The sequence below is a fragment of the Lagopus muta genome, chromosome 7 (assembly GCF_023343835.1).
Source record: "Lagopus muta isolate bLagMut1 chromosome 7, bLagMut1 primary, whole genome shotgun sequence".
Taxonomy (NCBI): Eukaryota; Metazoa; Chordata; class Aves; order Galliformes; family Phasianidae; genus Lagopus; species Lagopus muta.
In genome coordinates this window covers 5449505-5467877 of record NC_064439.1, presented here as the reverse complement: position 1 = coordinate 5467877, position 18373 = coordinate 5449505, and the positions used below count along the sequence as shown (strand labels likewise).

Sequence of the window (18373 nt, the reverse complement as noted above, 5' to 3'; positions counted from 1 at the left end):
CAGTGGGATTTTCCACAGGAGTCCCTCAATCCTTTCCAGAACCCTCCTGGATGCTGAGAGGTGAAGGAGTGCAGTCTCTGCTGGCTTTGAGGTGCCTGAGATTGGATCTATCTCTGTGTGCTCAGTGCCTGAGCCACAAAGAGGTTAAGGATGGCAGCCAGGAGGAGAAATATTATGCTGCAGCTGCAGGAGAACCACGTGTTAGAGGCTGTTTAGAGTCATTATCACGTCCTCAGCACCAAGAAGGAGCATTTTTTTTCCGGGTTCCCATGACAGGAACAGTTTGTGCTGCTCAGCTGTGATTTATGGCATAGGATAAGAGGAGGCGATGGCCTGGGAGCACTCACGTGGCATTGCATGTGCTTCTTCCATGCCTTGGCATTCAAGAGCCTTGCTTCTGAGCACTACAGGAAAATCTGTAACCTGACCTCAGGCACCTGTGGAAAATGCTGTTCTTCCAACAGGCTTTATTATGTGAAGGTACTAGGTCTTACAGAGATACAATATCCAATAGGACAGCAAAAACACCATTGGGTACCATAATATTAAATATTATGTAATAAAATATTTTCATTTTCCACAGCTGGGTGATGAGTATGCAGCTAAAGCCATCCATGTTTTGGAAAACTGATGTTCCCCATGTCCTTTAGCAGAACAAAGAAAGGAAGCACTCATGGCTACTGAAGGCACCTTCTGAGTCTGATCCCAGCAGGTGTAGGGTGCTGGTGAGGTACAGGACGGCCACAACATCTTGAGGTGTTTGGTAAGGTTGTAGATGCTGTACAACACAGCTCTGGGATTCAGGGATCCAGTATGGAGGACAAGGCCACTAGGGACAACTGAGGACATCCCATCCTGCTGCTGATTCAGAGAGGCACAGGTTTCTGAGGCCCCATTTCATCTCCACCAACCCCATAGAGCTGTCTACAGAGCTTCAAACATCTCCAATGGCCCCAAACACAGCACACCCGGAGTTCTTAGAGAATCTCACAGAGATACTCTTAGAGATCACACAGAGATACTCTTGGCAATGGAGCCCTCAGTCATGTCACAGCTGGATTGAGATGATTTAGGAAGAAATTTTTAACTCAGAAGGTGGTGACGTATTGGAACAGGTTGCCCAAGGAGGCTGTGGATGCCCCATCCCTGCAGGCATTCAAGGCCAGACTGGATGTGGCTCTGGGCAGCCTGGTCTGCTGGTTGGTGATCCTGCACACAGCAGGGAATTTGAAACTAGATGGTCTTTGAGGTCCTTTTCAATCCAAGCCATTCTATGATCCTATGATTCTATGATCCTATGATTCTGTGATTCTATGATCCTATGATTCCATGCTTATATTATGGACGTGCCCTCATTCACATCCTACCCCAGATGTGTTTTGTCAGATAAACCTCCGAGTACAATAGTCAAATTTACATCACTTCATCACCCAATTGTTTCCTCTCCTGAGCAAAATTGACCCATATTTTTGGGAATACAATGTGCTCCCACCTCTCCTCACAGCTATTCAGCCCTAATTACTGCAAAGCACTTTGGGAAGCTTTCAATATAAAAAACACTTAAGAACCATTAAATTCTCATCTCTATTTACTCCAAAGTAGTATCCAAGTCATTATTTCCTAGAAGTGGAGTAGATAACGCTCTCAATAGAGCAGGTTTATTTTGGAGGAATGTTATTTGCTGTGGTGGCAGCTTCCTCCTGCAACCTTGTCCAAATGGCAGCTCTGAGCCTGGGCATCCCATTCCATGCCCACTGCCCTCTGAGGCACAGCCTTTCCCTCACCCCCAGCTGTCCTTCCCCTGACAGCTCCACGTTGTTCCCTCGGGCCCTATTGCTGTCCCCAGAGAGCAGAGCTCAGCACTGGAGCTGTATGGCCGTGAGCCCTGCCTCAGCCTGCTCTGCTCTGAGCTCCAGGCCTCAGGCATTTTGGTACCTCACTCTCTGGGCAAAATGTGCTGTGGAGCTGAAGGAGAAGGCAGCTGGGGCTGCTGCCCAGCAGATGGCAATGCTGCTGTTCACAGCATCCTGGTGATATAAAGCAGGCTGATGAAATGTGTGGTTCAAGCCGTATTTAAAACTCCTCGTAGATGAAGCTGTGAAGGAGAAAACTTGGTTCTTTCCATCAGTGACTTATCTGAATTCTCCCTTTAGCCAGGTGTCTGTCAAAAGAAGAATATTCATTGTTTTCTAGCAAGAAATAGAGCTAGGATGAGAGGTACTGGCACGAAGTTGTGTCAGGGGAGGTTCAGGTTGGATATTAGGAACCCTGAATGGGTGGTGAGGCATTGGCACAGGCTGCCCAGGGAGATGGGGAATCACCATCCCTGGAGATGTTCAAGAAAACAGTGGATGTCACAGTGAGTGACATGGCCTAGAGCTGTCACAGGCATGGGCTGGTGATTGGACTAGGTGATCTTAGTGCTCCTTACTACTTCAATGATTCTAGGAATTACTTACCTTTCTTCTCTACATTTAGCAACACCCATTTCCTGGGATGCTCCTGAGATGGATAAGCACAAAGGAACCCCCGTGGGGTTCAAATTAAGCTGCTTTTGTGCTGGTGTGCAATACTGGTTGATTAGATAGAGGGACCCTTATGGAGTGATGAGGATTTCTGTGCTGCAAGGATAAAAAGTGGTTTATTTTGGATCTTCAGAGTAGACGCAGGTCCTTGACGTGGGAAAATCTGGCTTTATGAAAGCATCCCAGGCAACACCCTGGGCTTGCATTGCCCTGCAGCTCCTGGGGTGTTTTTTTTCCCTACTGCACATGAAGTTCATCTTTTTGTCACTTTATGGCTGTTCCTGCCCAGAACAGAGACATCTCCTTCCTGCTTGGTGCCAGCTCTGCGCAACAAATGACTCAGTCCCTATGTAGGGAGAGAACTGCTGTCTGTCTGCTGGTTGCAAAGATGCTTTAACTCTTTCAGCAGCAACTAAAGAATGAAATGAAAGCAAACAATGAATAATTGTGTGCTTTTGGGTGTTAGGAATGAGGGTAGCTGCACGGAGGAGAAAAACTAACGACAGTAAAGAGGGTGAGGAAGGTGGGGAGTGCACAGCTCGAGCTGGAGCTGCAGAGGCAGGATTTATTGGGTCCATTGAAGGAGCTGCCCACGGCAATGAATCACAGCCGTGTGTCATCGGGTCTGGGCACGTCTGTCCTGCCGCGTGCTGAATTGCAGCTGGCCTCAGCCTTGCCATGGAGGCTGCCAAGGAGGGAGACGAGTGACACAGGAGGCTCCCGCTGGGGTGGAAAAGCAGGAAGGCTGTGGTGACCATGACAGTTTGCTGTAGGCTGTTTTGGCCCAGTGAAGATGAACATTTAACGGTTCATCAGCACAAACTACAGTGACAGTGGGAAACACCTTTGCAATGGGCTAGAGGGTTTTTTATTCCCACTCAGTCTGGATTTTGAGGGGCGCAAACGTTGATGGGGAAAAAACACGTGGTTCCAAATCCAGCTCATGTTCCGTGTTCACGTCTCTGATTTGTGCTCACTGATGAATTTGGCCTTTCCATTCCTGAATCCTCAGTGCCACCCATCATGGGCTGGCACCAGTCAGCAGGAAGGTCCTGCAGAAAGAGCTGCATTAGTGGGACAGCCCAGATGGCCTCAACACAGTGACCTTCCAGCCAGACAACTCCAACCCACCGTGCCAGCATTTTGCTGGGCTTTGATACAACCACCGTTTCCCATTTCCTTGCTAAAGATGCTCTGCCCGGTGCAGTTTCAGTGTCCACGTCTGGACAGAGCTACAGGCATGGGGATGAGGACAGTGTCCCACCCCAAGGGCGTCCTTTGACACTCTTCTTTCATCGTGGTACTGGGTACTTCTGGGAGGACAGCCGTCCTTGGGCAAAGTCATGATTTTGAGGTCCATCTCATTATTTGGGGTGGGAATCCTGGGGTGATGAGCTTCAAAACGGTCCAAAAAAAGCAAAAACTAAAGGAAAAAAGGAGCAGCTGTGACATGCAGTAGCTCTCACACCCCTCATCCAAGCATCTGAGCCACAGCAGAGAGAAGAAAGTAACAAGCAGTCATGCTGGAGGCGCAAGGAGAAAGGGTGAAGACGCTGCCGCATTCAAACAAAATTATTTTATTGAAAGTGTAATGGAAATTTCTTCATATTGCTTTGATGAAATGAGAGACAGCAGCTGTAGACAAATATGCTTTTTTCCTTTTTTTTTTTTTTAAACAAATGCAAATGGATAAGGTAAAAATAAAGCATTTTTTTTTAACTTGTACCCTTAAGCAACATAATCACAATATATACACAAAGAAAGCTAAAATAAAGCTATGTTGAAACCAAAGTGTTTCAATCAATACATTAGATAATTACAGATTGTGTCAATAAATAGCCAGTTTAAAAACTGTTTAACAGGCAACTTTTTACATAGATACCGAGAAGAAAAACAAACAAACAAGCAACAAAATTATATATTTACAATTCAGTGCCTTGAAAAGAAAAAAAAAAAAAAAAGAGAAAAAAAATCTTTTTTTTTTTTTTTTTTTTGGCACCAACACAAATAAAATGAATAAATTATAGAAAAAAAAAAATCCACAATGGCAGGAGTCAATCTCTGTCATTCATTACAAAAAGTGTTGTGTATATATATATATATAAAATATATGCCTATATTTTATATATATAAATATATATATATATGCAGAGAAACTGAGGAATGTTACAAAATATATTAGTGCCAATAAATACAGAACGGTACCAGACTTCCAACAGTCAGTATTTTTGATGCAGTCTGAAGGATAGCAACTACCACCAGAAGACAACCAAGGGGGGTTTTCAGTCAAAAGAAACGACGGCGACAACAAAAAAATAAGATAGATAGATAGATAGATAGATAGATAGATAGATAGATAGATAGATAGGTATCCAGGAAATCCTCCATCTGCCAGTAGTATTCCTACAGTCGCCCTCCTGCCCATGGCGATGGCCTCAGGGGATGCCTTGTGGGAGGACGTGGCGGGTTGACTCTGCTTCAAGGTTGACCGGCTCAATACCAGAGAAGACGTACAATTAAATAATAATAATAATAATAATTAATAACAATAATTTAAAAAACAAAAACAAAAAAGAACAAAAACAAAAAAAAACCAGCCTTCGTGCTATTCATACGCCAGAAGCTTTCCAAATTGCTGGCAGGGTGCCATGGTGGCATGGCAAGACTACTTGTCCATCAAGTGGCAGGTCTCAAACAGCCCCCATCCCTGCCGGTGGGGACAGCGAGGGTTCAGCTAAGGGAAAGGTCCCCAGCCCCACATTCTGGGATGATTCCCCCCAACTGGGTGACTATGCAAGGGGGGAATTCAATGTACAGCTGTGGGTTTCCAGAGAGATACTTAGACGCTCACGCTGCTGGCGTAGGCACTTAGTGTATCACTGGCGTGCAGGTTTGGGTCCAGTTACGTGGCATGGCCAAATAGTGTCATGTTCTCAGGCTGATTCAAACAACAAAAAATCTAAGTAGGCCTCTAATCTCCCTCCTAAGCACAACCATTTCTCTTTTTTCCTCCTCTCTGCAATTGGACTCAATAAATAATGCAACAACCTTCATATTCATCTCCTTTCCTTGATTTACCCAATTTATCTGCTTAAAAAAAGAGTATAAACAGTCTGGCCCACAAGTTTCTGGAGTTGCCATTTCCTTGATATCTGGGAGTCGTAAGGGTGCTGCTGCCCTTCACTTTGCTCTCCAAAGCCCCACGGGCTGCAAAGGTCACCCTGACTTTCTCCCTTGCTGGCAGTTCCTCTGCATATTCAGGCACCATAAGTGATCACGAAAGATCTCATGGCCAAATCCTTAGGAAATTCAATAAATTAGAAAATAATTTATGGAAAGATTTCGGTGGTTTTTGTTCATTAAATAGAGCTAGCTCATGTTTCTCAAACACAGGATGGTTTTGCTCCCTATAGCAGTATCATGCATACCAGACTATGTGCTATCACGTCTACAAAGGATGGTTCACTACCAGAGGATGCTGTAGGAACACCTCCCTCATCCCTCCCCTCCCACCCACCTTGCATTCAGCTCTTGTAGCAATGTGAGGTGAAGACCAAACAGACAGCACCTCCCAGACTCAGACACTGGGGTCATCTTTAGGACGTGTGCTGCTGGAGACCTTACTGCCCTTCCAGGTCACTGACAAACCACAGTGCTATTCATGTACTACAGGTAGAAAATAAATAAATACAGATATATTATGCAAAAAATATGATTGTGCACATAATACATCTGAGGTATCACCAATTTAAATAAGGTTTCATGCTAGTTCAAGCTTCAGTGGCTAGTTAAATTCTGGAATTTGCAATAAATAGATGAAGGATGATTATGTATATAGTGTACGGATCTCTTCTGTAAACCTTTTCCGATTTAAACCCAAGAGCATGTTGGTCTGGCTCTTATGCAAATCACGAATTTTCACAATAAATACAGCTTCAAGAGTTGGCTGAAAAAGTTCCCGCGACACCGAAACGTTTCTAGAAGGGGCTGTGTGTACGACTGGCAACATTCGCAAGGAGCATTTCTCAACAGGCCTTTGCATACAAAACACAAGGAAATTCATACTTGAAAGTCTTCGTCCCTCCCTCCACCCCCCCCCTCCCCCAACCCCATCATGAAAGTTTAGAAATTTTTGCACAAACAGCAAGAGGACTGATTGTAGCTGCAGTATGTCAAAACGTCCACATTCTATAAAGACCAAAAATAGTTTGTCTGCTCAGAAAGTCTGATTTTGTTTTTTTTTTTAAATCCTTTTCACATAGCACAAGTGAAAGTTTGCCCGTCCAACCGTTCTTCGGCTTTGGTTTCAGCACCACGATGCTGCCAATCCTTCGCATCCCCAGCCAGCCAGGAGCTTCACACCTTCACTGTTTCCATCAGCGATGACTTGATGGCGTCCTCCAAAAGCTGATTGTCTGTGAAAGGGGCTGGGGTTTCGGGGACGGATTCGGACAAACCGATGAGAGACTCCAAGAAACAGGAGCCCTGATCTCCAGCTTGCGGGAAACCGGGGAAATTAGGCAACTGAAACTGTAACGCTGAGAAGTTATCAAGGTTCTCATACTCCTTCAAGGAGTTGTAAAGGGGTCCCAAGTTATAGTCCGAGAAGGACTGGAAGAAATCCAAGGAGTCAGAGGAAAGGCTGAGGTCAGCATAGCTCTTGGAACACGACTCAGCTGGGGCTGGGGCGCAGCACGACACCCCATCACAGCGCGCGTGCATGGCCTCCTCCAGCAGCCCACCACTGTCCTGGTTGGCGTTCTCGTCCAGGCACTCAGAGAGGTGGGATGAGGCCCCAGGGCCGGGCTTGGCCTCACAGCCATGGTCCTCAATGAAGAAGTCGGCAGGGTGGAAACAGCTCAGGTTGTCCTGGCAGCGGTCTGCCTCCTCCTCGGCATCTGAATCGTTGAAGTGGAGGATGCGTGCCAAGCCATCGTCATCGATGTCCGACTGGGACTTGTCGGAGGGGAGGCTCTCATAGGGTTCCTCCAGGTCCTCGCTGGGGTGGGAGGAGATGGAGGAGTCCGTCATGTCGCTGCTGCAGCTGTTCTCCCCCAGGGCTTCCAACTCAGGGCTGAACTGGAAGGCGGGGGCCAGCGGCGCCGTTCGTTCTTCCAAGGGCCCCTTTGTCGCTGTGCAGCCCAGCTGAGGCAACCGCTCTCGGAAGAGAGGTTCAACCTCTGCCACCCCCTCACTGCTCTGCTGCTGCTTCTCCAGCTCCAGCTTCATGATGGTGTGGATGAAGTGGGTCTGCACCCGGGCCTGGTTGAACTCGATCCTACCTTCTGTGTTGCCGCAGCCGTCCTTGGTACAGCCACAGGGGAAGGAGGTGTGGTCCATCTGAGGGGAAAAACATGGAGGTGAGGACCCTCGCCTAAAGCCCAAGCCACCTTGATTAACCCCCCCAACTCTCACACATCACCTCTGCAGCATGGGTGAGGGATTTAAAAGCAAGCCAAAAAATACAAAATAGTAAAAAAAAAACCAACCCACACCACTTGCTCTTTGGAAGATGCTCGCAAAGGAGACATAAGTGGGCAAATGTGAATTTTTGTGCACTGCACCACGATATCTAATATCTGATCTATATCACAAGCTTCTGCCTCTCTGCGGGATGAAGGACAAATTGCTCCACTGGTATCTGCAGCACTTCTACGTACCAGCTGTGAGCAGCCACTAGAGGGGGGCTGTGACATGCACATGGACCATGAGTCCCCCTGTGCACATCCATCTGCCTGTGCACATCCATCTGCCTGTGCATATCCAAGCGCCTGTGCACACCAACTGTCTGCACACACACACCCTGCACCGCTCAGCCTGCAACCACAGCACATAGCAAGCAAGTGAGCAGCACCCACAGTAATGAATACTCCTGCAAATACAGCAGGACAAGCACCTCTGAAAACAGAAAATATAAAAAAAATAAACGAAGGTAACTAAGTGCAGCTACAGGGGTCACCCTGTGATGTGCAGGTAGGCCTGCAGAGCTGACACTGATGCTCCTACGTGTGCTGGGAGTTGGGATGCACACCAACAAGGAGAATAAGAATAAAACCAAAGGAGGAGGAGAAATTGGAGCCTCGTGGGAGGAGCGAAGGGCTTCCCTTTGCCAAGGCATCCCCCACAGCCCATCTCTCTCTGCCATTCACAATGTGTGTGCACTTGCACATCCCCATGGGATGAGCGATTTGGGAGGAAGATGCTTTCCAGCAGCATCTCCAAGAGCTTTACCCGCTTCAACTTGAGATGCATGAGATAGGGCAGTACCTGGCACTTAATGCCTGCCAAGCTACAGCTGCAGGTCTCGGGATCGCAGACCTCCTGACAGTCACAGCCACAATCCTCCCGGGACAGGCGGATGCTGTGCAGCTCCCGCTTCTCCTCCTTGTCTATCTTCTTCACCCCAACAGCTTTGAGCAGTGCACGCCTTTTCTTGGCTGGATAGGGCTGGAGGAAAAAGCCATCCTCCAGGTCCACGTTGCTGACGTCGATGTCGTCGTCAGAGATGTCTTCAATAGTGAGCTGGTTGGCTTCCTCCGATTCCTTCGTGCCGTTCATGGTGAGCTGAGGGCAAAACATGGGCAAAGTGTTATGGAGGTCTCAGGGACACCAAGACAGCAACCCTCAACACCTCAGGCCAGGAGAAATCATGGAATCATAAAGATTGGAAAAGACCACTAAAGTCATCTAGTCCAATCCCAACTCATCCCCACCATGCCTGCTAACCATGTCCCTCAGTGCCACATCTCCATGGTTCCTGAACAATTTCAGGGATAGTGACTCCACTACCTCCCTGGGCAGCCTGTTCCAATACATGAATCATAAAATCGCAGAATAATACAAATTGGAAGAGATCCATAAGGATCTGACTCCTGGCTCCACAGAGGACCACCCAAACACCAGACCATACATCTGACTGCATAGCACAGACACTTCCTGACTTGCCCCAGTAGTGGCCACCTCTATGACCAGTATCTGTCTCAGAGCCTCCAGAGAGAAACCCGAGAGCCTGAAGACCATGGGGTGCACAGCATCTCGCTCAGGTCCCACCTGAACACCTGATGAATACCTGCCAGGGGAGCTGAGCATCACTTCTTTCAAGGTAGAGAACCAACCTGTGTTTCTCAGAGACCCAAAGAAGGTTCTGGATCAATGTCCCAAGGACTCAGAAAGACCAACAGAAAGAAAAGACCTTCATGAGAAAAGACACCCCCAATCCAGCCACTCACTTTCCATTTCAAGGCTTCCAACTTCTCCTCTTTCAATTTCTCTTCCAGTTTCTCCCGACGAACGTTTTCCTGCTCCTTGGAGAACTCTGCTAACGTGAACTGCCGAGAGGAGCTGTGTTTGCTCACCATCCCCAGCGTGCAGCCCCCACGGCTCGGTACGCTCGTGAAGCCCTGGCAGCGCGGGAAGTAGAACACAGTGACCCGGTCAAACTCCACGTTGTTCTTCTTTAGCCGTTTGGATTTCTTCAGGATGGACGTGGCTAAAAAAGGGGGAGAAAAGAGTATACAGTCAGCGATGCCATCCTGAAGATGGAGGTAAAATAACTTTGCTAAACGCTATGAACCGGACTCGCAATGGTAACATAATACAATAAGGTCACCGCATCTCGTGCTCCAGGATCTAAAGGTGGAAAGTGGATACAGGGGAAACTAAGCCAAGTCCTGATGCACTGGAGTCACCACTCAGATTCACCCTAATAAATGCCCACTGCTTCTCCTCCCCACCACAACTTCTGCCAGGAAATACATTTGCGTATACTTCACATGCAGCAGAGCAGAACGAACAAGCAGCCAACCACACCTGTCCTGTTCCCAACCCCTTCACCCTGCCTGCTGTCCCAGGGTCCCACAACATTGGGACACTGATGCTTCAGCTACAGCTTTTGGGGCAGGACAGAAAATAGCCTGAATTGGCTGCTTCTCCTGGTATTTCCTTTTACCATCCACTGGGAGGAACCACGAATCTACAGTTTATTCTTGTAAGACTCATTTGAGTGCAGCTGCTAAGATGTTAATCTTGATGCAGGTGACCCCAGGGTAAACACGGCAATGCATGACTCTGGTTTATTTTATGCTGCTGAAATACACTACACAGCACTCAGAGCAGAGCTTCTCCAGAGATACCCGGTTCTGCACACGCAGATGGAGCAAGTAGGGGTGGAATAACTGGTCAGAGCAATTTCACAGAATCATAGAACTGTCTGAGTTGGAACTGACCTTTAAAGGCCATCTGGTCCAACCCCCCTGCAAAGAACAGGGACACTCACAGCTCCATCAGGTGCTCAGGGCGTTGTCCAGCCTGACTTTTGAGTGTCTCCAGGAATGGGACATTCACCACCTCTCTGAGCAACCTGTGCCAATGCTTCACCACCCTTATTATAGAAAGCTTTCCTTATATCCCATCCAAATGTCCCTTGTGCTGTTTGCATGCCAGGAAGAAGAGGAGGCAATGCACAAATTCAGTGTCTGATTTTTTTGGTGTCACTCTCTGCTAATGAAGTAGTGGGAATGTGGGAACAAGCAGCCAGGAAGGGCTGGGTCAATCCCCAGCACGAGACTGAGCTGTGCTGCTTGGATAGCAGAGCTGAGAAAGTGCAAACTGAACAGCAAGCTGCACCTACATTTCACAGGTCTTGCTTGCCAAAATACCGCATCTCAGTTTCAGATGGAAAAAAAGAAAAGAAAAAAAAAAGCATTCACCCAGCTGTGTCAGCAGCTTCTGCTCACTCACTGAGGGTTTCGAACCAGGCTGCGCCATCGCTTTGATGCTATCTTTGCACTGTGCGTTGCTTTTTCATAATAACCTTGATTCAATCTTCTAAACCATCAGCTCTTTATCAAGAGGCAAGTTAACCACCGCCAGCATCTATCGACCGAGCTGCTGCACTTTGGCATTTGCTTCTCCCTCCTTCCCCCCCCCCCCTCCAAATTGTTTTTCCATTCCTGACCCTTTTTCAATGGAGCCAGAGAATACAAAAAGTTCATTGTTTTGTCACCAAACCTGGGAAGACAAGCAAGAATGAGACTCTTTATTATTACAAGACTTCTAAAGCCTTTTCAGACCCCGCGTGTTTGTGTGTGTCTGCTAAGTGGAGCTTAACTGCTATATACAGTGGGTGTTCAGTGTAATTTACTGGGTTGGACCATTTCTCCTCCACGAAGATGGTCTCCTATTGTCTTTCTTTTCCCTTTGCACAGCAGATAAGGGATTTTATGACCTTGTCTTCTGCATGTTTTCCTAAAAGCCCTCAAAACCGATAACACTGGGAAAACAAAATAGCATTTATCTGTACTGACAGCGGAGGCAATGTCAAACGCGTCGTGTTCTTTGGCAAAGTCCCCACCTTACATAGGAAGCGGGTTCTGAAATGGTAATTAAGCTGCTGGTTAATCATTTTTCAAAACCAGCATTACGGGCTGTCTGTTCCATAGTTGCCTATGGAACAGCTGATAGCATGCTGAAGGACAGAGGATGCTCTGATAGCAGCATCCTCTGGACACTTGTGCACTGGCGTGCCCCATGGGCCCAGAAATTTGGATTTGGACCAAAAAAAAGGTGCAAACAAATGGCAAAATGGTAGGAGGAGCAGCTGAGGAAGACTCTTGTGAAGACATTGGGGGGTTATAAGGATAGGGCAAACAGGGCTAGGCGATAGGGGACTCACGGGTAAAGCCAGGTGCTATGGCAGAGCTGGGCTTGCTGTCTCCACGGGAGCTGTCTTCATCTGAGTCCCAGCCTGAGGACGCCGAGGAAGACAGAGGGGAACAGGAGGAGGAGGAGCAGTAGGTGCTGTCATCCCCCAGCTCTTCATACTTCCTTTTCAACACCCCGCTCATGGTGACGCCGTATTGTTCATATAACTGCAAAGGAAGGGAGAAAAGCATCATGAGAGAGGGAAATCATCCCACTGACAGTCTGCACGGGCTCAGTGCGCAGGCTGTGACTCCCCAAAGGTGCACCCCACAACCACACCTCGCTGCCGCCCCTGCACGCAGCTGCAATTCCTCTCCTCTTTTAGAGGAAACGCAACTGCCCAGGAACCCATTCAATCAACACAAACGTTATCCAACAATAATTACTACATTTTGCTTACTAATTCTTTTATGTTAACTCCTTCCCCCGATCGCTTTCTGCGCAGTTACAGCTCGAGCGTCTTGCTAATTACAAAAATAAGCCGGTTTGCAGAGAACAATCTGCTGGCATGATTTACTTGCTACAGCCCCCTGGGGAAACAGACTTATTAAATGAAGCACTGAAATACAAATATATCAACTGTGAAGAACAGCCCTTCTCCTCACGGTGCCTTTCATAGTCAGTCCCCCATTCAATAAGCTATTCTTGTTTAGGCTGGGTTATGTATCAAGCATAGTAGCAATTAAAAACAACGTAGCTAATTAAAAACAAAGCAGCTCTGTGCTTGCCTAGATTCCTAAATTTCCTTCACGCTCTTCTACTGCCCATTTCCAGCATTCATAACCCAGTGTGCCTGGAGCAGCATGGTGGAAGGGCAAACCCAGTGTTAATGGACAAAGTGTCCTCATGCCCTCTTGTGAAACCCTCCCACCAGCACAACCTACTCCTCGTAACCGTAACCATATCACTTTCTCACCCTCTTTTGCATGTCTGATGTGAATTTAAATCTCTCAAACCGACATCCTCCTGACAGCCCTGAGCAGGCGGCACAGAAACTGCATGGACTTCAGAACCTCCCCACGATGGGATGCTCAACAGTGCCTGTGATGGTGGGTGCCTGCAAAGCCCCACTGCTCATCGATCACATTCACCGACAGCTTCCGTGCCAGAAGTCCCCTGAAAGGTTAAAGATGGATGGATGAAGTGTTTCTGGGCTTGGAAGAAGTTAATCATTGCATGGGGTTGCATGTGCCAGAGGTTGGGTTGTCGAGGCCTTGACCCAAAGCTGATGTGCAGAAAGTGGCTGTGGCACCATGTCCAATCCAGCACCAGTGCTGAGCCCTCTCCTTTTCATTTGCAAAGTGCTGGCAGCCACATCGTTGCAAACTCTCTAATCTCCTTTTTTTTCAGTTCTTTTTCCACCACCCGTTCTGCTGATGGTCACCCACGCCAGAAGTGAAGGAAAAAACTTCCAAAATGAAGTCCAAAATGAAGTACCTCCTCATCCACATAGAATGGTCAAAAACTCCACAAAAACAAACACAGGTGGCTCTGGGATGAACCCACTCACTGCCGCAAGGCCGTCTCCTCTATCCCTACTGAAGGATGTTGCCTTCCAGCCAACAGGAGGAGAATGCAGCTCTCCAGCACATCCAGAAGATGGGAGTAGAGCAGGCACTGATGTCACTTGGGCTTTGTCCCCTCCCTGCAGGGACACCAGCGGGCATCAGAGAGGAGCCGCCAGGCAGTGGCATGGCGTTTTGGCCAAACTCACCCCATCCTTGCATCAGTTTGCCACCTCCTCCCATGTGCCATCCATCCATTCAGCCCTCCACCCCAAATCCTGACTGCAGAGATGAGCTGGGCGAGGACCAGCTGCCAGCAGCCTGGGCAGCACCAGGACTTCTACCTACAGACAAAAAACCCCAAAGGTATGAAGGGGCTTTCCCAGTTTGTATAATTCCCAGGGAAGCGAGCAGAATGTCGATGCTGTCCCAACACTCAGCCAATGGAGCTGTGTTTTGGATGGTACCATTTTTTTAATTTATTTTGAAAAAATACCTCTACATCCATCTGCCCCCTATAAACACCACCCGGATGGGGTTCAGCCATCAGGGCTGAGTCGGTGCCCTGCACTGAGCACAGCCAGTGCCCTCCTCCAGGCGCCATCAGTGCCCTCCCCTCCTTGCCCAAGCGCTCGGCAGCAGAACCCAAGCCATGAGAGCAATGCTGCTGAAACCACGGCTGGGATCACTGAGCTGCAGTGATGCCGCAAGCCTGAGACTCCCATCCGCATCTGTGCCTGCCATAGAAGTCACAAAAATGTGCACAGCAGCGTGAAAAACAGAAAATATCAGCGCTCGGCAGTGGAAATCTCTGCAAGCGGCTCAGAGCGCAGGAGGATTTTACCACCTTTATTCCCTCTTACTCTCTCTCTTTTTCTTTTTTTCTTTTTTTTTTTACATAACCTGAAATAAAATAATCCTATCTTCCTTTTAGTTGCCAAAAAAGACATTCTGTTCTTGGCTAAGACTTCTTACTCATCTATTTTACTGAAAACAGCTTTTGGAACAAGTACATAATGCAATGGATCAAACCCGCAGGAATTCCTCTCTGGCACCAGAACTCCCACTATCCTGGGAATACTTTCTAACAAATATTTAGCCCAGATGTGCATTCCTTTCTTTTTCTCTCTGTCTCCCTCCTTTTCTTTTTTATTTTTTTTTCCAAGCTTTTGGGGGGGTGGGGGAGCTTAGTGGGAGGGGGGGGGAAGGGGAGTGAATCCGCTAAGTCCCATTTCTGGCACTCGGTGAGTTGCAGAGCAAAGCCCTAATATGCAGGAATGCAAAGAATTAATGTTTTAACTATCCTCCACTTGGACAACGTATCAACAGTAAATATTTTGAGTCATTTGGATTTCAGAAGGCATCCGTGCAGCCCACAGAGGAGGAGGGCACCCAAAATCCTACAGGGCCTGTCTGTAAGGGGCTGCACAGAGGCACGGGGAGGAAGTTTTGGGGTTTTGCAAGGAGCAAAGCATGCGGCAATTAAAGGGAATCTCTCCTGGAAGCAGCTCCTGGGGGACTGCAGGAGAACAGCAGTGTTTGCAATTTGATTTTCCGCCTGGGGAGAATCCCAGAAAGGTGGAAGGATCCCAAATCTACACGTGAACTGTAAGCAAAGTTCCCTCTGCAAAGCAAGAAAACAAGCGGTGCTACGCATGGATTTACCAGCAGCTTTCCTGCCTTAGGAGCACCCTGCAAGCCCAGTGCAAAGGGGCTGAGCCTTCAGCAGAGCCCAATATTGCTTTAAAACCTAACACTACAGCTCTGAATCCAGAGCTGAATCCAAGGGGAGGTTTTTCTTCCTTTTCCAGGTGTTATTCGCACCGCATGACCTCAGCACCATCAAAAAAGACACCAGTGCAGAGCCATCAGCCCTCAATCACCGCCGTCCACTTAACCATCTTAACTCCTGCCATATTTACTGAGGTGCAATGGGGAGCCCGTAGGGCTCAGCCCAGCTGATTTTCACCCTCTCCCGTGGTTGGGTTTAGGGTTTCACAGCTTTCCCCTGGTTATAAATAGCCCTTAGGCACTCGCTGTGCCCTGAGCGATCCTACTGCCAGCGCCGTCCATGGGAAGCAGGGCACACGTGAGCCAATATCTAGGGAACCCCAGCAAGAAACGGCTTTGTAGGCTTGCCATCAAGCCCTTCTGGCTCACTGACAGCTCAAAAGGTAAATAAGAAACATTAGGAAATGCATTAAAAGGTTATCTGACATAGCCCGAACGCAGCGTGCTTCGGATGTACTCTGCACCGCAATAAATATGAACAGAGCGACGCGTGCTTTTGTCTAGGAAAATCCTCGACTTGATTACACCCCATGAATAATTCAGGGCAGGTTTCCGTGTGTGCCCTCCCGCAGGTACACGCTGTGCTGCACGCTGCCCCCGGCTCCGCTCCTTTCCCGCACTGAATTATTAAAGGGAGGAATGTGAAGCTCCGGGTGTCCTCCGTGAGAAAGGAGGAAAAGGAAAAAGGCAAAAAGGATAATAATAATAAAAAAAAGGGTGATAATTAAGATGTTGGAGCCGCATGAAAAAGAACAAAGGGGAAAAAGAAAAAAAAAATGATAATAGTTAAAAAAGAGTGACGATGAAAGGGCGAAGCTCCGTGGAAAAGAACAAAAGGGAAAAAAAAAAAAAAGAAAAAAGAATAATGATTAAAACGTGAAGTTCCGTGAAAAAAAAAAATAAAATAAAATAAAAGGGGGGAAAAATAATTAAAAAATAATAATTATAATAATTGGCTCTGGGAAAAGGCTGTCCCCGTGCGTCAGCCTCATCCCAAAGTGACACGGCGGAGGTGATGAGCGCTCCGGGAACACCGGGGCAGCTCTGTGTGCGGAGGGCTTCCCTTTGGCTCCTCCGGTTCCCCTCTCCCTTTCCCCAAAGCGCTGCCACAGCCGCCGCTGTTGCGCTGAGCGCTGCGGGCGCTGCGCTCCGTCCGTCGGCGCGTCCGTCGGAGCGCCGGTAGGTGTTGCTGTAGCGACAGGAATACATCCCCGGCCGGGAGCTCCGGGGTACAGCGAGCCGGCCAGCCTTCCTCCCCCCCCACACCCCCTCCTCTTCTCCCCCCGCTTTTCTTTCAACATCTCAAAACTGCAGCCGCAGCCTCAGCGAGGGGCGACGGGGTGCCGTCAATAGGTGTCCGGCCGGGAAAAAAAACCGGGGGGGGGACTCGCGGCGGAGACCCCCCCCCAATTCTGCTCCCCGATCCTCGCCGTCCCCGCCGAGCTCCGAGCGGTTCGTTCAGCCTCCCCGGGTCCCGCCGCCCCCGGGCGCCGCGGGTACGGCAGCCCCGGCCCAGACGGCGCCTACGCGACGCGCCCGCCCGGCTCCGTCCGCCGGGACACGGGGAGCCCCGACCCCCGCAGCCGGGAGCGCCGAGCCGCATCCCCCGCACCCGACGGCGGACGGCGATCCGCACCCCCGACGGACGGACGCCAGCCGTACGCCCCGACGGCGGCGCGACGCGAGCCGGACCGTTGGCGACGCGAACCCCCCCCCGCTCCCCGCTCCGGGCCCTACCTGCGGCGGCGGCTGCGGCTCTCGGCGCGGCGGCTCCGGCTGCAGTGGCGGCGGCGCCTCCCGCTCTGCCGCTGCCGGGGCTGCGCCGCGCCGCGCCGCGCTGCCCTTTTTCGTCAGTGGAAAACTCCGGGCTCTGACGCAGGCGGTGACAGGAGCGGGGCCGGCGCGCTCCCGGGCCCGCCCGGCTTCCTGCCCCCCCCCGGGCGGGGCGCTGACTCAGGGCCGCCGCCGCCGCCTCCCCGCCCCGCCCGCCGGGGGCGCTGCCCGTGAGGGGCCCGGGGGACGGCGGGGCGGCTTGGGCCCGGAGCGCGGGCGCCGGAGGGGTGAGGGCCTCCCCGCAAACACGGCCTGAGGGGCTGGGAGCCACAACCGCGCCGGGACCCCAGAACGGCTTTGGGTGCCTCAAGAGAGTTCGGATCCCGTGAAAGTTTGGGGACGCGCAGCCACACCGGGACCCCCAAAAAGGGGTTTGGGTGCTTCAGATCACTCAGATCCCACGTGCAATTTGGGAACTCCCAATTGTACTGTGACTCTGAAAGTGATTCGGATGCCTCGGGGTGTTCGGATCTCTCAGAAGTTTGGGCGCTCGTAACCACGCTGTGACCCTGAAATGTGTTTGGGTGCCTTGAGGTATTCAGATCCCTCCAAAAGTTTGGGGCCGCAGCCACACTGCGATTTCAAAAGGGGGTTGGGTGCCTCAGGGTGTTCAGATCCCATGTGGAGTTTGGGAACCTGCAATTGCACTGTGACCCTGGAAGGGATTTGCATGTCTCAGGGTGTTCAGATCCCGAGGAAGTTTGAGGGGGACGCAGCCACACCAGGACCCCAAATGAGGTTTGGGTGCTTCAGAATGTTGAGATCCCACATGGAATTTCAGAGCACGCAATTGCACTGTGACCCTGAAGGGGATTTGGATTTCTCAGGGAGTTCAGATCCCGTGGAAGTTTGGGGACGCACAACCACATTGGGACCCCAAAAGGGGTTTGAGTCCCTCAGGGTGTATAGATCCCACATGGAATTTGGGAACCCACTGTGATCCAGAAAGAGGTTTGGATACTGCAGGGAAAGGCTTGGGTTTCCAGAACCATGCGGGACCCTGGTAAAGATTTGGGT

General features: G+C 49.7%; 1 protein-coding gene across 1 annotated transcript; it reads right to left on the bottom strand.

Moving 5' to 3' along the window:
- Positions 1–6632: 6632 nt before the first annotated feature.
- CSRNP1 (cysteine and serine rich nuclear protein 1) lies at positions 6633–17352 on the bottom strand. The gene is made up of 5 exons (XM_048950722.1): positions 17261–17352; positions 12199–12394; positions 9755–10014; positions 8793–9089; positions 6633–7865 (listed from the first exon to the last, which is right to left on the bottom strand). Exons 2-5 carry the CDS (start codon positions 12368–12370, stop codon positions 6882–6884), a joined length of 1713 nt encoding a protein of 570 aa, XP_048806679.1. The 5' UTR covers positions 12371–12394; positions 17261–17352; the 3' UTR covers positions 6633–6881.
- Positions 17353–18373: the final 1021 nt, after the last annotated feature.

Bases quoted from the DNA above. Each gene is read 5' to 3' on its own strand.
- CSRNP1 (XM_048950722.1), bottom strand. From the start codon at position 12,370: ATGAGCGGGGTGTTGAAAAGGAAGTATGAAGAGCTGGGGGATGACAGC. The intron at 9,090-9,754 runs GTGAGTGGCTGG...TTTTGCCCTCAG, and splicing joins TGGAAGCCTTGAAATGGAAA to CTCACCATGAACGGCACGAA. The intron at 7,866-8,792 runs GTACTGCCCTAT...TTTTCCCCTCAG, and splicing joins TGGCAGGCATTAAGTGCCAG to ATGGACCACACCTCCTTCCC.